Here is a 25,465-nt window from a genome sequence, read left to right as displayed (position 1 = left end):
ACAGAAAAATGCAATTCTTATAACAATACACTTACGGTATACATTTGGTTGATATAGTCGGCATAAAAGATAAAATAGAAAAAAGAAAAACATCGTCTTCGAAGAGCTTAAATGTCCCTTTTCTTTAGATTCAAATTTGCGCCAAAAAAAGTGTCGTCGGCAGGGCCCCCGCAAATCAAAGATATTTCGCAAGAACGCGACGACTTTTAATATTTTTTTAAATTTTTACCAAAAATATTTTTTCTTCCAATACACGTAATGTTTGCCTAATAATTTTGTGGAATATCATCAATATTATATTATGTTTCCTTCCGCTATAGAAAAATTTCCAAGAAAACCGCTTCTTTTCTTATAGTTATTTTCCCCGTTAGTAAGTCAATCATTTTTTGCGCTTGTATGCCCACTAGAATTACTGCTAATTAAATAATTATGAGTTTAATTTTTTCAAGAGTAACATATTTTATTTTCCTATTTACAATTCCACATTTATTCCAATGGCTTCGGGAAGCTCTCTATACCCAACACTACTTATGATGTGGCGTTTATATTAAGTTTGTGTGGACGTAAGCAATGCGCAGAACGGCTTGAGGTAGACCCACCCTTTTTATTATACCGATCGAGTCAGTTTTTGCACCAATCTAAGCTTGTCTGCCCGTCTGTCGGGTTCGTTTTCTTATGTTCAGCTTAAACAGATATCTTGATGAAATTTCACAACACGGGCTTATTTTGACCCATGGACAACAGCTATTGAAAATGATTCGCATCTTGCCAGGTTTTCGATCATTCTTCGTAAAAGGCTTTATTTTTATTATTGGGCGAACTGTATTAAGCCAAGTCGTATAGGGTATTTAACGGTTGGCCTTTTCCCACACAATAATTACTATTTAAATAATATAAGTAGACGCACACTTCTAAGTGTTTGTATTAAAAATTTTGCAAACATTTCAGATGTCAAATAGTTTTATTTACATTTTTCTTAAGGTTAATTCAATTTAGATGGACATACATACAATCTAACTTATATGAGCGCAATACTTCATCCAAGTACGAATCAAAATACAGCCATTTAAGTTAAGTTTCGCATTAATTACTCAGCTTATGGGAAACAATTAATCATCGCTTAGAAGGTATACTCAAAAAAGTTAAATAAATAACTTAAGTTAAAGCAAGCAGCAGGAAATCTGACTTTCTGCTCTTTTTATTCTGCTTATCTCTCAATGAACTTGTTTAGTTTCATCTCGAGTTTTACGAAACGACACGGAATGTATTAGCAATGGCGGGAGTGTACCACGTAACCTTTGTAAACGTTTACTTTTTTCTTTTTCCGGACGTGAATGTATTTCTTCGCGTGATGATGCAGCAGATGGATCGACAAGCACTTCACTGCTTTGTGACATTAAAGCCGAACGTCGAAAATAACGCGGCATTGAGTAGTCATCTCTACTCGTTGCTATAGCTGCATTTGTCGTTTGTATTGAATACAAACTTTGCGAAACACGATATTTTTCAATCGTTGGCGTATCCTCGTAATTTTTCGGTAAATGCGTGTACGAGATTGATGGGACCTCTGGCGTCATACTTATAGGATTACCTGATCCAGTTATTGAGAAAATATCCGTTTCACTAGCAGTCGGACGTACATTGAAATGTGGCACACTTTTGGCATTTCGTAATACTTTTCGTGGACTCGCCGACATCACAGGCAATAAATGTTGATGCCGATCGATTAATCGTGGTCTTAGTATTACGCCATCTAAATCTTCTTCAACAATGGAATCGAATTTTTTCGATGTTAATATTTGACTACCTTCCGGTGAGGATTCACTGGTTATAGTAAAGATGATGCGTTTATCCGAAGAGGTTTCTCTTATATCAGCATTTACATCCGTGACACTACCGTAATTGCCTAAAAATGCAAAGAAAGAGAAAGAGAGAAATATATTTTATTTATTTACTGATCACAAGTAGCAAAAGTTTCTATGTACGGTTAAAGTTTAATGATAAATTTTTTTTTACAAGTTGCATTAGTTCTTGAACTGAATTGTCAACTGAATTGAGAGATTTAAAGGGTTTATTCAGGTCGAAGAATTTATTTCCATATTTGGTTTAGTTTCGTCCAAATTAAGACTATGATGAAGAGGCACTGTTAAAAGGGGATAGGCGTAAACACCTTACTTACGTAATGTGGATAGTAACGCGATGGTATGGGACGGTGTTGTGGGATTGGTTTGAACAAACCAGACTGTTGTATCTTAATGTACCGGCTTTTGAGAAGGTTAACAGTACGTACGTCCAATGGCTTTTAGAGAAAAAGGCGATCAAAATTGAGATTGACAGTGATCTTTTAAGTGATATGAGAGACCTCTTAAACATTATTTTTCGGAATAGTTTCCGTAAATTATCGACCTTGTTTTAGCACAATACGAATACGAAATTTGATGCTAACTCCTAAAAATTATGGCAAGAAGGTATATATTGTTTTTCCCAACGATCAATGACCGGTCACAACGGCAGAATTTTGCTATAAGCTAAATAAGTTCTTCATTGGAGTTTCCTTTTTTATGTCAAGAAGTTATTTAATCATAAGTAAATGAATTGTGCCTCTAACTACTACATTATTATAATGCCTAATTGCAACTAGTAGGACATATCGGAAAAACCGGGCAGTAGTTAGGCGCCTTATTCCTTACCCGCACGCTATTTTCATTTACTGCGTTTGCTCATTATTCCGATGGTAAGGGTCAAAAATATACACTAGATTTCCTAGAAAATAAGTATGAGTAAGTATAAACTTAAGTATAAGCTAAGAATTTAAGCTCATGTAACCAAGTGCCACCGTCGAAAGCGAGGCCTATTGTTATTAACTTCAATGTCTATAAGTAACGATGCAAAGTCAATTTTAGAGGGGCGTCATCCGACTCCAATCACTGATTTGAAAAAATAAAAATTCGGTCACTAAATTTATTAATATCTATTTAACAGAAACTTAAATTCCACGCTAAAGATTTATCTTTAGATTTATCTTTATTGCTCGCAATATCCAATAAGCTACATAATTAAAATACAAAAGCGCAGACCGCAATCGGCGCCAACACTACTTTCATTAAATGTCTTTTTTAAGCTTAGCAAACAGCAAGCCAAGTCCAATATTGCGGATTAAGACAAATCAAATTTTCCATTAAAATATCACAAAAATTGCCTGCAGGCACATTGCTTGAGCACAAGATCTCAAAATGAACAAACGAACGTACAAACTTATAATAAAAAATGAGTCTACCTCAAGTTCTTCTGGACATCCGCATCAACTTAACATACTGTTGCACCACAAGTGGTGTGGAGCATAATAAATGAATATCACGTCGTAACCTTAGAGAAACACGATTTCCAAGAATCAGAAGTAGAAAAATAATTAAATTTAAGAGATCCCGCTCCCTGTAGGAGCGGGACTTGCCGCGTACTCGTCTTTAGTAGAAATGAGTTTCACAGGGTGGAGGTGAACATTACGACGCTTACTTAAAAATATTATACGAAAAGCTTATGTAACTTATAAGTTTTATTTGTCACCCTATCTGCTCGTAAAGCGGATGTACAAAATTCAAAACACTCCTTGTACGTCTTTTAAAGCAACGTAGGGTAATATGAGATCATCGCCTTTGCGCTTCGGTTAAACTGTTATTTATCTGACAGCTATCACTTCGGAATGTTAATTAATTTAATGTTTCTGGCGAAGAATGTGGATGCATTCATTTTATCAACACGTTTGCAACACCTGGAAGAAAAGTTCAGAGACCCTAGAAAATATTTCTATTTTTGTCCAAAGACAAACTAAGCTGAAAAAACCTCTGCTTGTGGGGTTTTCGTTGATTACGCTGATCGATACATCTACTGCTGATTGATAAATCGCAACAGACACACGGTAAAAACCACACACACGTAATATTATAAAGTCTGGAAATATAGTTTTCCCGTTTGTTTTTTTGCAAGATATTTAAGCCAGAGTAGTGGTGGGTGTGAAAAATTCGGTCGCAGCTAAATATTAATTTTTTTGCTTTTTAATCTCTTGTTCGCAATCTGTGCAAGATGCCGTGTAACTCAACGTAATAAACGTATGTGTAGGCTTATCTACTAATAAATATGTACAAAGACAATAAATGCAGTGATACCTCTAGCATCACAATCACAACAATATGATAAATTTCCTGATCCGGTTGTAATAGGCACAACAGGGATATTTAATCAGGTTTGGCACACTTAATGATCTCTTCAGCCGTAGATCAAAAGGTTGTTAGATATGCTAAAGAAGGCTGTTGCTGAGTTTCGAGCGTAATGTGTTCGTACCCACCACCGAAGAATGCGAAAGTGAACATATTCATTTTGTCCAAATGTTTGCAACACATAGAAAGAAGCTTCAGAGGCCCCACAATTCATATATATTCATAATCAATATCAATTCCCGAATCGATTTAAGCATGTCCATCTGTCCACCTGCGATAAAAATAAGCCTGGCCGTAAAAATCAAGAGAGCGATTTCAAATTTGACATTTCAACTTTCAGTGCAGCAGACACACAAGAAAACTTTCCGTAATGCTGTTAGCCACTTAAAATGTGTATGATTTTTCCTTTTACTTTTTGTTTTTCATTTTTTCATTTCTTTTGTACTTTTTGTTAAAATCGAGGTAGCAGGTGTAAAAAGTTCGGTTACAGTCGAACAGCAATTTTCGTATTTGTTACGAGAAAGATGGTAAGAGATTCGCTTATAGCCGAATATAAATTTCTTATTTGTTACCTTTCAGCGCACGCTAATGCTTTTGTCATGTTTAATGCAGACAATGCAAGCGCCTAGCTTGGGAATTTAAGACGATATAAATATGTCCATAGGTACAATTACATGTGGTGTTCACAACATTATAGGTTTGGGACGGAAACCTGAAACTTGAGCGAATATAATCGATCGAATTTTGATTTGTGCGTGATCCATAAGAAGAATAGCGACTATAGCTGAACAATGTTGGAAAATATTAAAATTTCATACAGACATATGTTTACTCTGAACTCCCATTAGGATTATTTCGCATATTCGTATTTCGTATACATTGCGAACGTTCAATTACTTACGTACCACATGGTGGTGGAATATCTTGAATGCTAACACCTGAAGAATGACGTCTAAATAATGATGTCATATATAAAAATTGGGAAGAGGTGGAATTATGTAGTGTATAGACGGTTTGCCTATACGCTTAGTATAAGAAAATATTTCGAATTTTTTCCCTTATCATATGCAATGTTATCTTTTGGTATTGCGCTTGTTTTTTGCTTTCTCCTCTATTCTTTGATAATATATTTTACAGTCTTTCTCTAAATAAACGCATTTAAGTCTCGCTGCTTACATCCATCACTCCAGGGCCGGAACACACTAGAATTGTTATAGCATTCGTAACATTCAGAAATACGGATAACATGCCATATAAGATATATATATTTTAGTTTGACTTAGCTCTGTCCATCCGTCCGGTCTTCATATTGGTAACACATTCACGACTGCAGAAATTGAAAAGTGGTCCTATCAAACTAATCCAGGGTAGAAATATTTCTTAGAAAGTCAGTATTAAAAAAAGGTCCCACAGACTTGTTGACACACAATGAATACAAATTTTCCCTTGTTTTCTTGTATTGTATAAGAGAAGTGCTCGAAAAACGTATTTTATTGTCCTTTAATTAAAATAGAGTTAAGTATTTTCGCAATGCTTCGTATTGAATTAAATTTCTTTTTCATACTTGCTACTACTACTGAGCATATTTTTTAATACATTGGTTTTGAATTTCATGTGTCCCATAGGCCTTGAACGGCGATTCCAATTTTTTGCGGAATATTATTACTATATTGCCACAGAAATAACATATTTTACAAGATTAATGCATATAAAAATAGCGTACAAATGTTTCTTAACAACGAAATATTCAAGACGCGGGTGTGATGAAGTGATGAAAGCGAATAATGGTTAACAATGCTTTATCGGTCGGAATTAAAAAGTATCGCAAATTAAACATGTGGGGAAACTAGGCCGATCGCTGCAGGTCAATCAGACATGTAAATGCTAGCTTCTAAAGGAATTTAGATATTGCAGAGGAGACAATAAAAAACCGATTTTATTTTAGCTCATCTCGACTGATATAGACGTAGTTGCGACCATCAACGAGCATAGTCAGGTTGGAAAGTATTTAGAAACATATAATTTGTAAGATATATTTTAATAAGGCATGTCGATATCAGTCAACTTATCGATGTCTCTTTTAAAATTCTAGATGTAATCTCAATTCCTTGAAAGCCTACGGATGTGCGGCTATGACCAAACAATTGGACGACTTTTCCATCTACCAGTATCCAGTGCACAAACACAATTATCGATTCGATTTTATCTCTTTAATCGAGTCAGCCTGGGTGGATGTGGGTCGTCTCCTTTAAACAAGTTATTCCAATTAAAACAATGGACAGTGCATTGGCACAAAAAGCTTCTTTCAATATTTTGTAAACCGAATTCCATAACAAAATTAAAGTTGGAATATGTTTTATTGAACTTTTCCACGTACATGAAGTAAAATTCGGGCATCGTTTCCTAAACTTTTTCACTCAATTTAAAAATCGGAAGTGAGCTTTTTCAGGTGAGAGAAAAAAAACCTGTCTTATTACCACTACTGCAAAAACTGAAATTATTTTCATCGAATTGTGCGTAGATGTCTGGTAAATTACCGGAACGTAAGAAAGAGAAACCTAATTGTGTTGGATAGACAACACAAATGAAAAGGTCTTACTATAGTTTAAACACAATAGTATTCTTAAAGCAATTGCGTACCTCTGCAGCAGAGTCACATTGGTTAAAAAATCCAGAATACTCATATTCAAAAAAAACTGCGGGGAATTGAAAAAAAACATATCTGGCATAATTTGAAAATCTTCTAATTATTGATAGATCAACTGACATATCAGAAGAATACGGCAAATATTTTCAGTAATCATTCGAGATGAGAGGCATATGAGGTTCACTGCAAAGTCTCCATACCTTATATGCTTCCCATTCCTTTTCTTCTTCTTCTTTTGAAAAATACATTGGAGTTATATTGAAAGCAAGCAAAAACACTATAGTATGGCATGACTGACCATTAAAAACCTTCATCCCCCTACAGTTATACATATACTGACTTTTTAATATACGGCCTTATATAGAGGAAGTAGTCGGAAAAGTGGTTCGATCTCAATTCCCATTTCCAACGGCGTTCACCTATCTCAGAAATTGTGGCCTTCAATTTGAAGGCAAGAAAGCGGGGATGGACAGAAAAGCTTAGATCAATTCAGAAAATGATTCTGAACAAAAAATATGTCTGCGTCAAGCCCTTCTAAGTGTTGTGTACATCCGCACAAACTCAATGTACCCCTGCACCACAATTTTTGTAAGGTGTAATGATTTGAGTTTTATATTTTTTTGAGTTGAAATATTTTAGAAATGAGTTTTAAACCCATAAAGTACGTATTAATAATTAGTTATGCACACTTACTATTTTCATCGACAAGTTTCCCAAGACGATATATAGCATTTTTGTATACTATATATGAAAGGTTTTATCAATCGAAATTTTGGACATGAGTGAAGAAACTCAGAGCATTTTAACAAGCGGCTATTATTATTATTATTATAATTAATTTAGGAAGAGAAATAAATTCTAAGATTAGAGTCTCAAGGAACTAGTTCCTAGGAATACCGGCTTTATTGAAAATCCTATGCCCCTTGGTATTTGAACCCACGACCAGTGTGTTGTTAGGCGAGATCCTTTGCCTACTCGGAACAAAGCCGTACTTGAATCAATCTGAATATATCGAATAATTCGAGCAGGTGTTCATTAGGCTCTCTATAGATCGCAAGCAAATATTGATGTTTAATATTCATTTTTTCCGGCTTTCTCATATGCGAATCACATTTAACCTAAGGATTCGATTAAACGTTTAGTTTTCTAGCATTCTGTATGAGATCTGCGAAATACCGATGACAGACAGACAAAGGAAAACAATTAAACGAAGAACTCTCTTGAGGTAAATTAAAAACTTCTTTATAAGACATTAAAACATTACAATTATTACGTAGATCTTTATCCGTTCGCGGTGTAAAAATCACAGGATATAATGATCAAAGCTAATTATCGCTAGCATAGTTGAGTATCCCTGCATGGTTTATCTTACTCTACAAGTATCTACAAATATGTACAAATATATATTCCGGATAGGAAGCACTCAATGAAAATCGGTACTTTTTTTACTTTTCTCGAACCGGAAATCGAAGTTATAAATAAATAAGCAAATAATATCTATAAACAATACGAAAACAAAAAAAAGCGAAATACTTTTCAACCTAAATAAAATTTGACTTTAGTCTGCGGCACATTATTATTATTGTACGCTGTGCTATCATTGCAACTGCTGCCTCCGTTGCTACTCGTGAAAGATGAATTTTGTGTTTTGTTTAGGAAGGCTGTCGACTCAACATTACCTTCCAGTCGTCTCATTAGGCGATCTTGTTGTTCGCTTTTTGGCGAATGTATGCCGATCATGTTCGATTTTGTTGTACTAATCCGCGTCAGTTTCGTTGGCTGATGATCTTGAAATATTTGGGAGTTGGCGAAAACAGCCAGTATTTCAGGTCCCAGCATTGGCATATTTGTTTGTGTCTCACGGCGATAATCTTCTTCATGAATTTTAGCATTACTGTGTTAATGAGTTGTGAATATACAACGGGAAAAAAATGGAATTAATATATAGACTCAAATAAAAGCAAAAAATAAATAAATAAATGAATACATGATGTCTCAGTTAAATTATTTTATTAATTATACCTTAAAATACTGGAATGATTGCGTCGTATCGGTTGATCACAGATGATTGCAGGTACTCTCAAATTATTATTATCGGCCGATTGTATCTGTCCCAATATATTGCCATTCTTCTGCGAGACAATGTAATCTTCATCATCTTCGGGATTATAATTAGCTAAAAAGATCGTTAAATTATCATATCAAGAATTTTTAATTAATTTCAAAGAGACAATTTTCCCCTTTCTGCCAGCAATTGCAGGAAAGACAAAAGCATGCTATAGACGTGTTTTATAACCCCAAAATTTTGAACTTATTTGCGTATATTGCTCCTTACATGTAGTTATATTTCTTGCATCACTTTCTTTCTCACTTTAAGCAAGTGATGAAGCTAGATTCGTCTTGTTCGTCAAACGTTCACGACTAACAATTCAATGATGATATGGATTCAAATCCCAGGTGGGGCAGAGTTTTCAGTGAAGCCGATAGCCTTAAATATTAGTGCTTTAAAATTTTAATCTCTGGCTAAATTAGTCATAATAATAATAATAATAATAAAATAAGAAAATCTTTGAGACAATGTTTTCTGCTACTAAATAATTGAGTAAGGCCTTGATATAAGTTTCCACTAAGCTTCTTTTTTCTTTCTCTCTTTTACCTTCTTTTTTTCTTTGTAGCTTTATATAGATCTTAAGTTATTGAATAAATATATTGAACGTTTCCATTTCAACTGAGGTTATTTTTTAATTACCGCTAAAGAGTAAACTTTCAGGTTTAGGAATACCAACAAGTTAGAAATAGAGAAATGGAACGGACTTTGTGAAATCGTCATGCATGCATACGCTTGTCGAGAATATGAATATGAAGGTTCCATGAATTTTTCGAAGAAATATTTTGGAGCCTTGGAAGAGATAGACGCACCATGGAAAGTCGAAAAACTTCAAACTGCTGTCAATGATCTTATTCAAATATCCGCAGAGTATGTTGCGGAAACCCATAAGCAAGGGCATATTGCTTTTACAAAGTTTTGATTATTTCAGCAAAAGTGTAAATTATTATTATAAAATTATTAATAGTGTAAGTAATTTAGCAAGAGAAATAAATTCTGTTACTGAAGTCTTAAGGCACTAAGGCCATCGGCTTTATTGAAAACTTTACGACACTTGAGATTTGAACCCACGACTATTGAGAGTTGGTGGTCGAGACGCCTTGTCCGCTCGGCCACTCAGGCGAATCAGAATAATAATTATTTTAATATCAAAATTTGATTTCCTCCAATTTTAAAGATGAACCATTTTTTTCACACATGGATTTTCCTTACAAGCTTAAGAAGCAAGATTGACTAAAGGAATATAGGTTTAGGAATGTTTGCCTTTGAGTTGAGAAAACCGAATTTCGCAAAACTACCTTTTTCTCAGAGCGGTGGATTGCACAGCGTTATTGGTATAGTGAGCGCTCAGTTAATAAAGCCATTGGACGCACATCCCCAGGCTGCCATCATTCCCTATCTCCTCTCATTCTTTCAGTTCTTTCTGACAAACTTTGAGTTATTCTATCGCGCTTTTACATTAGACCGAGCTACAAAGCTTAGTATGTGCCTATTTAGAAAAAAACATAGTTGAAATTGAAAAAAGACGACGACGACTTGCAAATTAACGGTAACTTTGACTAAGTAGAAAACATGTACAAACAATTTTCTAAAATTTTATGTTACTAAAGTGATATTAGAAGAAATTGTTGCGCGATCTCTGATCAACTGCTAAAGCTCGATATTGCATAAGTTAAGCGGTTGATTGTTTTTCGTGGAAAAACTGTTTCATTATAATAGGTAATTTATTAATAGTACTTACCAATGGATTCGTCATAGCAAAACCTTTCCTCAAAGCAATTCCAATAAAAATCCTCCCAGCAGCTGTTCGAATGAATGATGATGTTAAAAACAAACAGCATGTAATTATAACACTCATATTATGGTAATTACATAAAATTAAATCTTACTAAAGTAATAATACAATAACAACAACAACTTACATTTGACAGCAACGACACATTTTTATATTAATCTCTATGCTGTAGTGCTATACATTAACAAGCCGAATCAAAAAAACACAAAGTTGCAAAACACCAACGCATGCACACACCCACGAAGCGTTTAGATATCACTGTGATACCCTCTCAATGCCCAAGTAATTTGTTGTTATGCGTTTTATGGTTGTCTCCCGCTCAACGATCACTTCAAATATTTTGTTGTCTAAGCAAAAGCGGAAAACAATATTTTTCCAATAAATTTGAAAATTTAATCAACTTTTTATTTACATTAGCTTTTTCTTTTCTTCGTTTTTGCTTCTGATCTCTTATACATTTAAACTGCAGTCGTCTGTATGTCGAGCTAGCAAGAGCTTTAATTCCTCAAAGTTTGTCTTAACAGCTCACTTGTACAAAGTAAAGTGAGAGAATCTGAGGTGAATGGTAAGTGAAAATTCTTATTCTCCTTTTTCTTTCGTTCGATATAGACAAAAACTGTAGGCTCCTACTGTTAATGTTCTTTTTTATTATTATTTATTAACGATATATTGTATGGTATTAATGTGAGTGCTTTTGTGTGCGTATGCTTGTGCTTACGAAGTTAATCATTAAAGCTATGAATATAATAACTTTTCTGACTACTACTAAATATTTAACACCCAACTGATAAGCTATACATATAACAAAAATTACCAACAATTACCAACAACTTAAACAACAAAACGATTTTTGTGTACTTTTCATATTCTGCTCGTTGGTTTTGTCCGGGGGAGAATCCGTCATAAATATTTCGGTACACTCCACATAGTTGTTGACATTTCAAAAAACTTAAAACTGTGTATTTTGCAATTTTGCAAGTAACGATCTAAGAGAGAGGTATGGCTAAAGAGCGCGAGAGAGAAAGAAAGAGAGAGAGAAAGTTATTCATCACTTTACCTCTACCTGAATTTGCCTTTTTGTATTCTGTACAATTACATTTCTGTAGAATAAGGCTAAACGGTGAAGCGACAACACCGTCCACCGTCTACCGACGAGAAACGCATTATTCCATTTTTTCTACAAACTTCATTCTCTTATCTCATTTTCTGCCACCGTAGAAAGATGTTTACATATAAAGGGGTTAGGGAGCAGAAAAATTAGTATACCTTCATGTTTTCACAAGTAGATAACAAAACATCAAGTAGATTAGAAATTTATTTACGCATACTTTTAGGATTTCACAATTTAACTATGAAAACAAAAATTAGAATTTGCAACAACCAGTTTTGAAATGTAAACAATAGCACATGCAACCTCCCGATAACACGTGTTCATGTAAGAAGGCTTCCTTTAACGCGACAGAAAAAATTGTGACCGTAAAAGAGGCTCGCATGAATCCTATAATACGATAAACGAATGGAACAAAAGTGACAAATTTTCAGGCATTTGTCTCAATCTCTCTTTGGTGGAAAAAACCATATATTATTCACGGGCCATAAAAATTCTTGTCATGTATTGTCCTAGGTAAAGTAAATTATTTCAAATATAACATAAGTGAGGCAAACGCTTCGGGCCGCACTGATTGATTTATTTCTTTCGAAATTTTAGGTATAGATACCTTGGACATTGGTGTTTGCACGTTATCAGTTACACTTGTTTACAAGTTACCATTCAGTGTATGTCAAAGTGCGAAGAAGTGAACGTCGTTTGTGCCACTACATTTTTATACCCATCACCAGACGATCAGGGATGTATTCGTGTTGTGAAAACGTTTGCAACGCTCAAAGCGAAACATCATAGACCCCACAAAGTATATATATTCTTGATCAGGGTAAAATTCTAAACCGATTTAAGCATGTCCGTCTGTCCGTCTTCGTGATGCCTGCTGCAAACATTCTCCTGGCTGCAAAAATTAAGCAATTAACTTCAAATTTGGCAGAAATATTGGCAGTTCTTGTTTCTCTATTCAATTTTATAGTGCTTAATTTTTTTTTCAAAACCTTTATAACTCTCATAAACTATATAAATTTTTGATCGCTTTTAAATTCGGAATCCACCCAAGCATGCCTGTCTTACCGTTTGTCCATCTGGCCGTCTACCCAACTGTATAGTATAGTATCAGTGGTAAACATTCTTCGATTACCGTCGTGAAGATGGCTCGCTTAGAAAACTCACATTTGAAGGGTTATGTGCTCGCTAGCTCGTTGCTAAGTTACGATTTATCGATAAAATATGTACTAAAATTAAACAATATTAACAATAAACAATGCACATATAAAACAAACTAAGCCTTTAATTACGATCACAAAACCAAAAAAGCTAAGTTATTGCCACTAATTCTCATACAAAATTACAATACAAATGCGGGAAAAATACAATGTCCACATCGAGTTTCGATAATTTGCAGAGACACTACGTGACTACAGATTTTTGATATGCCGTGAAAAATGCTGAAACGTACTAGAAAACTCCAATTCCATTACTATGATCATCACCGCCAAACTTGTTCCAAATATGCCCTCTCCATATATATAACGTACTAAATTAATTGTAAAAATTTGGAACGAATTTCTTCAAGTGCAGATTATTGATATGTTTTAAAAAGAGGCTAAAACCTATCAGAAAAAACTAATTTCATTACTGTGTCCTGGGCCTATCACCGCGAAACTCGGCCAAAGTATCCCTCTGCATAAACATAAGACACTAAATACAAAATGTTGCAAAAATGTCGTTAATGAAATGTATCAAAATACGATTGAGAACTCCATTAATAATGTCGCCGATCATTTCCATATTTGTATGCAAAGGACTACGCTATATTAAAAAGTGCAAAAGTGCGTCGTCATCATACGTATACAGACGTAGTTAGCGTACACTGTTTAATATTAATCATAGCTTTTCTCTCTCTCTCTACGCATACGGAAGTTGTTTAATTGCACATTTCATCGATATGGGAAAGTTGACAATTCGTTACGAGAACCCGTAGATATGATTCGCCTTGCGAAGTTATTAAAAGTACTTACTCAATAAGAGTAAAAAAATTATTTCTTGACGAGAAAGCTCTCACGCTTACATCACTTAACAAAGTTTATATTAAAGTAAACTGTAGAAAGATTCCATAAAATTGTTTAAAAGAAAAAAATATCGTAATTTATTCTTATTCACGGTTTCTCAAAAATGATTAAAATAAACAGCAATAGTTCATAAAAACGAACAAAAACAAAACAAAACCAAAGGAAAATGAAATAACACACGAGCTATTCTGATTCACGTTTAGGTTCCTCAAAGTTTGTTAAGCCATTTGCAACATCGAGATTTTCTTCTATTCTTGTTATTTAGAAAAACAAATTCGTTGAAAAATGTTTATTTTGCACTGATTAGTATGAGTGATGATGATGATGAGAAATGCATGATTACTGACGATGGGATATAAAACTTATGCTTATAATCGAGTAAATGCTCGATAATTGAACGAATATTATGCTAAGGGGAATTCAAAATAAAAATAAAAAAAAACAATAATCAAAGCCTTGTTAACTATTTTCTGCGATTGTCCTGATGTTTGGATGATTGTAAATTAATTGAGTTATATTTAAAAGCAATGCCAGTGATAATCTCGCAGCGATAATCATCAATATCTTGCAGAGAAGTGTGTTTTCCTGCAAAGATTTTGATAAAAAATTGACACAAACATCTAACGGATAGTCGTTCGAAGTTCGCTCTAAGCTAAACATGACTTTCTAAGCTACTAAAGATTGTGCAGATAACAATTTTGTTGTTTTCACAAATAACAGGTTTAGGAGATTATAGAAAAAAGAACGTACATTTTTTTTTGTTTAGATAACGAGCAATATGTATGTATGCTGGCTCCTGAGCGAATTTTGAATACCTATCATCAAGGTGTATGCGCCGAAATGTTCCATTTTTGTTTAAGTGGAAGATTGCCTACGCACCGTTCTCCGTTCTCCATGATTCTGTTCAATATTTCCACAAAATTATAGATAAATATCTGTTAAAAACATTTTTCAGTTCCTGAGTGCCAGTCTCAGGGTTTAACTTCTGTAGGTTGGAATATGTCTAAATCAACGCAAGAGAATTATTATTTCTTTCGACCTTCAATTTGTATAGGATTTTTCAGATGTTACAAAGAAATTGAAAAAGTTAGTGTATCTATAGCGTAAACGAAATGCATATTTAAAAATTTTATTTATGACAACGACCGCGAGAAGAAAAACCCAGCGAGAGAGCTATGATACTGTCAGATGGCAAAGCTTTCATATCTATCATTGCATAGCTCAAGGTGTAGGCACAGTAGACCGGGTTACGGCATGTATCGCTGAAGAAAATAAACATATATACAGAAGATAGGCTTAATTAATTTCTTTCCCCATACATTATTCAAAAAACCCAATCATTTCGGCCGTTCTATGTTCCATTGGATACTAGATTCATACTATATAATATGGCCCATCACTCAAGGGATGCCTCCTGCACGTACAACACGATTACACCCAGAAAGTAGGAGGGATAGAGAAAGGAGCATGCAGTGACCGCAGATTAGTGGCTTATGAATGGCCAATCGATAAGCATTATGCCTGTGCTTCTACTTCAAATCAAAGCTTTTGCAAACGCTTATATTAGATGCAATATCTCGTATTATCAATGATGATACGCAATTACTAACAGAAAAGGAGAATAGCGACAATTTCCCTCCGTGGGCTGAGCGTGGTTTTTGGTTTGGTTTTCTGTTTTTGTTGCGTTGTTTTAAGAATAAATTGAAAAAAAATAAAATACTATTAAGCTGAGGTAAGAATGTCGGGGAAGAACTTTCAAGCAAACATGTCAAGGTCAAGGTTTCTTACCAGTTCCTTCAAAACTTGTCAGAGAAAGTATTGCTGCTTAAGTTAAATTTTATCAGACATTTCGTATCAGTAAGAAAATTCTGATCCTATCCCCTGCTCCGTACGTTCTAAAAGCGTTTGATAGCATGACTTATTAAAAAATCAAAATCAGTTTCCTGTTCTTAGTTCTTAGAAGTCTTTTTATTACGACTTGTAGTGCAAGTTCACAATTTTCCGACGTTAGTGATGAGCTGACGCATTTAATTTTTCTTTCCTAGACGCCTTGGGAGTAGGATGCTAATGGTGCTATTATAAAAGGAAAAGATATATAACAAAAGCTTGCGATTTCAAGTTTTTTTCAATAATTTTGTGAGAAACAAAAAAATGAAAGTCAGTTAAAAGTTTTAAAATGTCATCACTTTGTTAGCTTTATTGCCTGCAATAATAATTTCCTGTCTGCTTTATTAAATACAATTGTTTTCATAAGTCAAAGTGCTATTGACCATCATTGTACCCTTCTCTACGTAAGCAAATAACGCTCCTTCATTCAACTAAAGGTGTCAATTGATATCATCGTTATTATTACTGTTATTATTAGGAAAATATAAGTTTTAGGTCTGGGATCGGTTTACGGTTCTCAACTGGCTTTGACGACCATTCCCGATTTATTTTATTTTATGAGTTTATACAACTCGAATCGGAAAAAGTGCTTCAACAGAAATGTCAACAATGTTGCATATGTTCTATCATCGGCACGTGAACAGGAATGAATATACATGCAAATATATACGAAGAAGAAGAAGCAGAACGCAAATAATCAAACAACTTGAACAATAATCTAACTAAATTATTTTTATTTATTTTATTTAAACTACATTTTTATAACCCTTCAATTCCTCTTCTAAATTTTTCCTCAACATTGTCTTTCTATTTTTTTTTCATATTGCTCTCTTATTTTACGGTTTGTTTATAAATTGAAAATAAACCGAGACGCAACCAAATGGTTGTTTATAAATTGAAAATAAACCGAGACGCAACCAAATGGTTTGTTTATAAATGCTTGTCGAAGATCTTCTCTCTCAGTGAAAGCTTTCTTAGTTTCGCAAAAAAGTGTCCAATTGTTTCGCAATTTCGTTAAAGTAAATTCAAATCAATATCTGTTTGCAGTGCAGTGCTCAATGCAATATGATAGAAAGATTCAAAACCAGCTGTCAATAACGACCTTAATCATTTAGCATTTAGCACATGATAATACTTTCGAAAATGTGTTTTTGTTTTTTATCAATTAATGACAAGTCATTACTTTAAAATTTATCAACACATTAAGAAACCGGTGACAAATCTATATTCGATTTAACTTGAATTGTAAATACCCTCTAAAGCCTTTTTACTTAATAAGTGATTTTTAATTAATTATTTCAGGCTTATATATTAGGTCGGGGAAAAAGAAATCCATTATTTTTTCGGTAGATAGCTGCACTGATAGATTTCTCGTAAAGTATCGATCAAACAATTTCAGATTTATGCTCGTTGGAAAGGTGACATTTCGCAGTGAAAAAAATTCTCCTGCTGTTTTTTGTTTGGTGCATTCAGTTGTGAGTTACAGCGTGTTAAAAATGGAAGTGAACAAAGAGAAAATTCGGTACATTTTACAGTTTTTCTTTGACAAAGGCGAAAATGCAAGCCAGGCGGCTAAAATTGTGAATGGTGTTTATGGTTCCGATACTGTAACAGCCAATTATGTGCAATTTTAGTTTCGTAGATTCCGTTCAGGAATTTTTGATGTTAAAGATGCACCTCGCACAGGTAGGCCGATCGTCGAAAATGTCGATAAAATCGGAGAAATGATCGAAGTTGACCGGCATGTTAGCAGTCGTAACATCGCCCAAGAACTAAAAATCGACCATAAAACAGTTTTAAACCATTTACACAAAGCTGGATTCAAAAAGAAGCTCGATGTTTGGGTGCCACAGCAATTAACAGAAAAAAACATGATGGATCGAATTTCCATCTGCGAAGCCTTGGCCAAACGGAATGAGATAGACCCATTTCTTAAACGGATGGTGACTGGAGATGAGAAATGGATCACAGACGATAACCCTGTGCGAAAACGATCGTGGTCAAAGAGCGGTGAAGCACCTCAAACGGCCAGGAAGGTTTTGCTATGCATTTGGTGGGACTGGAAGGGGATTATTTATTATGAGTTGCTTCCATAAGGCCAAACGCTAAATTCTGATCTCTACTGTCAACAACTGGACCGTTTGAAGATAGCGATTGACCAGAAACGGCCAGAATTGGCCAACAGGAGAGGTGTCGTGTTCCACCAGGACAACGCTAGGCCACACACATCTGCAGTGACTCGCCAGAAACTTCGGGAGCTTGGTTGGGAAGTTTTAATGCATCCGGCATACAGTCCGGACTTGGCACCAAGCGATTATCATCTTTTTCTTGCATTGCAAAATTTCTTTAATGATAAAAAATTGGAATCTAGTGAGGATTGTGAAAATCAACTACTAGAGTTTTTTGCAAATAGAGACGAGGACTTCTATGAGAGAGGCATTTTGAAGTTACCTTTAAAATGGTAACAAATCGTACAACAAAACGGTGCATATTTGACCCAAATCGGACAATCCGGAGCATGTTAAATAAAGTCTTGAAGTTCATATACAAATAATGGATTTCGTTTTCCCCAAACTAATATATAAAGCCAAAGAAAGGAACAGGTGCATTTCCAGCAAACGGAAAATACCAAAAAATAATAATTCACTTCACTAAATCGTGCAAGTACACGGAGTGTCTTTATAGGAAAATCTGCCTAAAATGAGAGACAAAGCCGCGATGGTAACGAGGTATCCGTAGAACAGCACTTTGGATAACGTGTATAGAATTCAGTGGCGAATCAAACTAATAAAGATTAGTATTACATATCATCCAAAGTACCTGGAAAGTATTCTGAAGCTGGTAGTAGAAAACGAAGGAAGATTCATTCTGTGGCTGCCTTACATTTCTTTTCAACCCTCTTTATTCTTCATCGTATGATGTTTGCGTTTGTGGTCATACGTAACCACATTATATCGTTTTGTGAAACAATTTTTGATAGTTTCTTGCACTATCTGACTTTAACTTTTGCAGATAATATCACTATCGCTTTGATTAATTAAAGGGTCGACGAGTGTAGCAACCAAATTAAAGGGCTATTTTGGCAATTTTGTTTGGGTGGAAGAAAAGGTAATAGAATAATAATATTTGGGGAGGTTATAAGGCAGGCTCATATTAAAGTATCCAAAAAAAAAAAAAACGGTTTTGGAAGATCTTAAAAAAAGGTACAACTAAAGCTATTTTTGCGATGATGATTACTAATTTAGAAAGTTCTGGGACAAGCAGCATCACTGGTCCAAATGCGAATTTTAAAAAATAAAAGAAGAACAAGAGAAAAAAAAGCCAACTTTTAATGTTGCCGTGTTGCTGTAGCTGCTTCTTTAGGACGTTTTTTTTGCAATTTTTTTTATTTTGATCTCTTTACATTTGTATTATTTTTTGCCTTTTTTTTCTTTATTGCATTTGTATTATAATTTGTGCAATAATTTTGTTTTAACTTTCTAATATATGTTTATTGTTCTAAGGTCAGGTTTTTTGTATTGCAGCAAATTGAAATAATAGAAAACTCCTTTAATCTATATCACGATGTCTAGCGAAATACGTAGTTCGTTTTAGTGGCACTGACTATTTCAATGAACCAAACTTTCTCTTTTTAACCAAAAACAGGGAACCCTTTTTATTAATAAACAAATGACAACGCATTTTAGTGGGACTCGGTCCATCAAAAAATACACTGCATCACCCTCCGGTAATTTTCAAAACAAGGTGTTATATAAGTGGGAGACGAAAACGTGGACCGATCCGAACCATTTTCAGTAGCGTTCGCCCTTGGTCCAAAACCTATCGGTGCCGCAAATTATCATTAAAATATCCAACAATTTCAACTTCTAGGGTGAACGAAAGAAAAGACGGACAGATCAACAATCAGAAAATAATTCTGAATAGATAGTGAAATGAATAGATGTATCTCAAATCGTTCTGAGTGTTGCATTCATACCCACAAACTTAGGATGCCCTTATACAATGAGTTGTATAGCGTAAAAATATGTTTAAATTATTTTATAAGATAATCTTAGGTACTTCATACGTACTTCATTAAGGATTTATTTGAAAAAAATAAAAATTGTGCAAGTTACGCTGCCTGCCGTTTTCGAAAAAAATTTCCTTACAGTTTCAAGTGTCCGTATACTGTCACACATTTACGTAACAAAAATTAAATTTTTTTATGATGTAAAATTTTGTCACACGCCTACAATTATCTTTTATGCTGTTAAATCAATAAAAGAAAATATTGATTTTTTCAAAAATTTACAATGATCGGTCTGTCCCCTTTAAGTGTTGTTGGGTGTATTTGTAGAAATACAGCCACTCGAATGTTGATTATAATTTATTTTATACACAGTTACATAAACGGCGTGACTACATTAAAATAAAGCTTCAAAATCGTCTATATTTTTTTTTTTTTTTTGAATAAATTTCATCAATTTAATTAACTTGACGAACTGCAACAACGTCCAGATTCTGATTTATGCGATTATTAAAAATATAAAAAAAAAAACCTTAGACGTTGCAATTCAAGCACTGTATACCTTCTCTCTTACTAGAAACGGATTTGAATTACTCCCATCATTTGCTCAAGACTCAATTTTGATGTAAGATTATGATTGCGGTAGTGGAGGGAAACAAGATTTCAGATGCTTTGCGTGAATGACATTGAATGCATGCCAAAGTTGCACTTTTACTTTGACATTTCATAATATCGTTTTTTTTTGCGCTCAATAGCTCTCACGTGTAAAAATAATGATTTAAAAAAATGCATATTGCGTAAGCTATACACACACTCTTTTGTACGTGTCAGAGAAAGCAAACCAAAGAGGTGACTTGCATTGGCGTTTCACTTGTGTGTGTGATTATTTTGAATGCAAAGACTCAACTCGCACGTCCTGTAAATGAATGCACAAACAGGGTAACTTCATAATTGCAAGAGTGTGCTTCAATGCAATGCGTGTAAAGTTGAGCGAACTTTCAAAAAAAAAAAAAAAACGAAGTTCACTTCTACACTGCAGAGAGAAATACGTATACAACCGTTTACTTTGCTCAAGGAAAGATGAGCTTGACGAGATCTCTATCGTCTAACACATTCTTGCCTTCTATCCGCTATAATTTGACTCTGCGTCCCTATGAAGGATTCTAGTAAATCTTCAAACTATCAATCATTCATCAATCAACAATGTTCGATTGTTATTTGCTATAAAGCATCATTTATTAATGAAAACATGCTGGCCACATATATATAATATATATATATATATATATATATGTCTACAATACGGTAAGAAAGAAATGAAGAAAGAGCAAGAAGTAAGGGAATGGTGGTGACCGCAGCCTGACGCGTGTGTTTCCAATCGGTCAAGTATTATGCCTTTGTTATGCCTTCACCGATTAAGCACTCAACATAGCTACGACCAAAGTGAACTCTACCGTATTGCGATTTGAATCAGCGGAAGTTGACTTGATGATCGCACTTAACTTTGGTCTTTGGCTGTCTCTAAGACATAAAAGATAATATGGATAAAATAAGTCCATCCTTGGAAATTTTAGGCTTAATCAATTAACAACAATAAAAAAACCGACCGAAATAAAAACATATACATGTTCGCCAATTTTGCACTGTAATGAATCTTATGGCAAAGTTGCGTGCTCCTTGCAACACAAATTTGTTAAGTATTGAACTCCACAAGATTTATTTAATGTGCTACGCATGAGCAGCAGATATGACTGAATGATTTGTTGTTCTCGTTGTTTTTCGATGGTTTCTATCGTTAATTTGTCATTTTTTTACAATTTGTTGTCTACAATTTATTTTTATGTCTTATTCAATGTAATCAACTCCAATGATTTTTCAAATATTTTAAAAATTCATACACACACACACACACACGCTTATACACTTCAAATTAAATTAAATAATAAATCATTAGAGAAAATATTTCTGACGAATTATTTGTTTTCGATTTTGTTTTGTCTATCATCAATGCTTTATTAACGGTAAAATCACGAGCTTCTATTCATTATATTTATTATTCATTTGTTTTTTTTTTTTATTTGTGTTTTGCTTTATTTATTTTTCTCATTCTACTCTCTAAATACTAATCTTCACCATTCAATGTTTATTTTCAATGCGAAAGACCACTAAAGAAAAAACACACGTACACGCACATGCACGCTTAGGCTTTCATGCCATAAATAAGTTGTCTCGATCACTATAATTTTTTTTACTTAATTTAATACTCGATAAAAGGGAAATAAAGTTTAAAGTATTAACTTTTATTTTCCCACTTCAATCACTTAAATCACTTATGAGCTTAACAGTCGTCGTATAACTGATGTTGCTGTTGTTAGCGACAGACTGACTTGGCCAGAAATATCTTTCGTGTACACATATTTCGATATTAACAATATTTAAGGTGACCAGCTGCTTCAAGTTGTGCTAAGATACAATAAAGAGAGCGTATATATTATTTGCACTACTCGATGGATGAGCACTACAGAGTTGGGAACGAATGATCTTTTTGTGATTTGTTGCACATGGTTAGTGTAACTTTCAAAATTAATCGATTTTCTCCGTATCCCAATATTTATTCTCCTCTCGATTCCTTTACATGATTGTTTCAATCACAAAATGTAGGTAGAAAAAATAGCGCAACATTTCTATTCATACCACACAATAATTCGATTAACAATAAGAAATTCAAATAGAGACGGGATCTAATGTTGTCTGTCGGTAAAGCACATAGTATTCAAAATATTCTAAAGGACCTGATGTTTTTGTCCAACGCTCTAACAAAATGGCGATTTAGATCATTGCAAACATTTTCATTCTCATGTGGGATTTAATAGAACAGCGGCGGTAATGAAGAGATACGGATACACTGCCAGGTTAGATGCAACATTTCTACCGCCGATTGACTGACTCCATTAAAAAACTTTACGGTTCATGTTGCAGAAAAGACTTTGTCAAAAAGTTGTTACGAGTCGGCATAAAGCAATTGAGCCACAGACGAATTCAACCAAAGGAATATTCATGTCATTCCATTAAAGATGAACAGGGAATTCACTTGAGAGAAATAGGCAAGCAGAATAAAAATCAAGGAGCATCTCCGTGGTGTTTCTTTTCAAAATTAGGCCAAATTCTGCTAGAACTTTATTAGTACCATGTAGTAGAAGAGACTTGACGATGTTTATGGAGATGTCTTCAAAGTCGCCCAGTGGTTCATAAAGTTTGTTACCGATGATTATGATCTCTCTGAGAGCCCTCGGATTTCGCGACCAATTGAATTTAACAATGACACCCTTAAATATCTAGTGGAGACTAAATGTAGAAGAATTATCGAGAACCCTTGAATCCAACTAGTCAATTAAATAAAGACACACGGAATTGGAAAGCTCTACAAGCAATATACGTGTATAAGCACATAAGGAATATTCGTCGCTCAACTTGCACTTTATTGCTTTCCAGATTGTGCCAAGATTCATTTCTTAGAGTAATCGTTGTCGAAGATAAAAAATAGATTCTTTTTGATAATATAATATAAAGCACAAGCAAATCATATCGCAATACCTTCCCTAAAAGCAGATTGTCAAAGAGGCATCTTGAGTCATATTTTGCTCGTGAAGCAGGCATCTCGAGTTTTATTTTGCTTCAGGAGTCCTGAATTTCTATAAGAAGGCAATTGAAAATTTGCAAAAAAAATGGCAAACTGAGCTGGAGGAAAATATGAATTTACTGCAGAGATTGTTTTAGATTTCAAAGTAATCAATTTCTTATGGCTCTCCCCAATAAATTATTTGCACTCTTAATAAAACTAATAGTTGACTTCAAACTCGAACCCAGTGAATTGAAATAACCACCATTGATGGCTCTCCGTTTGCCTTTCTCATTCTTTAAATTAAACAAATAGATATGTTTATAGAACTGTTATGAATGTTTTTGTCAAAAGTTACATTAAACTTGTTTTTTGATTCGTTTTTAAGAGGGACAAATTCAATCCAGTTATTTTCAAGATCATCCCAGGTTATTAACATTCGCAAAAATATAAAGCATGCAAAATACCGCGACATATCTTGCACTTATATGTACATTTAATTAAAAGCTTTCCTGTTTTGCACAAAAGCATTCGGAAACAAGTAAAGAAGATACGTTCGCTTTGCAACGAATATTAAATACCCAGCACATTAAGATTTTTCTACCGGCATTTTTTTCCCCACAACAGAATCGTATGCTATTGCGGCAAAGCAGGCCAAACCAATCAAGGTGAAACCCTTGGCTATATCCGAACAGATTGTTTTTAAGTTTTTACCACTCCATGCCTTGAAGGATGATCTATGAATGTACACTAACAGCATTTGCTTCGTAGAGACATATCTGCAACGTTGAAAGTTTCAACAAAAGACGGCAGAGATCAAATATATATAATATTCTGAGATGAACACTTCGGTGAGTGTTTCTTGCCATTGCTCACGATATGGCAAAGGCGAAACATAAAAAATATGAACACTACAAATGTTACGTAGACACATTCAGATTTAGGGGTGAGAATGAAAGGGAAGAAAAAATCAAGTTGAAGCATTACTTACACATAAGTTTATGAACATTTGTGACAAAGACAATTCTGCAACTCTCGTTTTAGTGGAACAGCAAATAACAAATACCATCAGAGAGAAAAATAAAAACATTCTCGTTGTTACAAAAGGAAATTAGGTGGTGTTTGCTTACCGTAGTCTTGAGTTGATGTTACTATGGCACTTCTAGAGGGACAAGCGTGAGGGCTGCGAAGGGAACGTAATTTTGGCGCTCATCAAAGCTGCTTTCTGTCGTATTGTGTTTCCTTATCAGAGTAACCAAAATTATTAATTTACTTACTTGTTTCACTCGACTACCATTAATTCATAGTTTGGCTGAACTTGCATGCAAAATAAGTATTTCAATATAACATGAAATTGCATGATTCAAAAAGCCTAGCAAAAAAATTTGCAGCCTTTGATGTCAACAAGATACCAAAAAAAGTTTATCGTACTTTAAAAATTGCTATAGGTAGGGTATCCCATCATTTGGCATGACGTCCACTTGCAATATTGTATTGCCGACTATTTGCTCTACCAAGCCTATATATGTCTGTAAACATTTTTTGGAGACGGTTGCGAAAGTTGGTGAATATTTTTCCTACACATGGGTTTAAGAGTTTCGCATCTTTTGTAATATTGCTCCTATCAAACATTCTATTGGACAGATTGGGAAAGTGGCAGTATAGAGATAATAATAAGATTCGCACGAGGAACTTCGCGTTCACCATGGACCGCTTCTTATTTACACGATGAATTATCCCTTGCTGATTCGAAGAAGAAGAAGAACATTATGACATGTATTAATTCAGCCCAGACTTAGTCGTTATTTACAAATGAGATGAAATGCAGAAACTGTAATGTTTTACAATATCACTGCAATCAAGGCGATAACCCTATGGATTTGTAAAAAACTTCTTACAATTTATGGTGAAAATGACTTATGAAACTTGACGGCACGGAAATAATTAATTCCTTTCGGTTCAGAATATTTGAGATGATAGGGATACGCCTAAATCTGATCGACGAATCATTCATAA

General features: G+C 34.3%; 1 protein-coding gene across 7 annotated transcripts; it reads right to left on the bottom strand.

Annotated features, from left to right (window-relative positions):
* Positions 1 to 1,040: 1,040 nt before the first annotated feature.
* Positions 1,041 to 22,145, bottom strand: LOC119640431. Of its 7 annotated transcripts, XM_038038470.1 has the most exons (7): positions 21,964 to 22,145; positions 11,176 to 11,392; positions 10,891 to 11,110; positions 10,710 to 10,771; positions 8,884 to 9,037; positions 8,541 to 8,755; positions 1,041 to 1,906 (listed from the first exon to the last, which is right to left on the bottom strand). In XM_038038470.1, the coding sequence occupies exons 3-7, from the start codon at positions 10,908 to 10,910 to the stop codon at positions 1,215 to 1,217; spliced, it is 1,143 nt and encodes a 380-aa protein (XP_037894398.1). In that variant the 5' UTR covers positions 10,911 to 11,110; positions 11,176 to 11,392; positions 21,964 to 22,145; the 3' UTR covers positions 1,041 to 1,214. The 7 variants fall into 7 exon arrangements, with proteins under 7 accessions (XP_037894398.1, XP_037894399.1, XP_037894401.1 ...); XM_038038471.1 differs by lacking the exon at positions 11,176 to 11,392; XM_038038473.1 differs by lacking the exon at positions 11,176 to 11,392 and having other exon boundaries at positions 22,017 to 22,145.
* Between the last annotated feature and the right edge of the window lie 3,320 nt (positions 22,146 to 25,465).

This window comes from Glossina fuscipes, unplaced genomic scaffold (assembly GCF_014805625.2).
Source record: "Glossina fuscipes isolate IAEA_lab_2018 unplaced genomic scaffold, Yale_Gfus_2 121, whole genome shotgun sequence".
NCBI lineage: Eukaryota > Metazoa > Arthropoda > Insecta > Diptera > Glossinidae > Glossina > Glossina fuscipes.
This window is presented reverse-complemented; position numbering and strand designations above follow the sequence as displayed.

Coding starts and splice junctions, on each gene's coding strand:
- LOC119640431 (XM_038038470.1), bottom strand. CDS start 10,910: ATGTGTCGTTGCTGTCAAAT. Junction 10,772..10,890: donor ATGTGTCGTTGCTGTCAAAT/GTAAGTTGTTGT, acceptor TCATTCGAACAG/CTGCTGGGAGGATTTTTATT. Junction 9,038..10,709: donor TTGCTATGACGAATCCATTG/GTAAGTACTATT, acceptor CGATCTTTTTAG/CTAATTATAATCCCGAAGAT.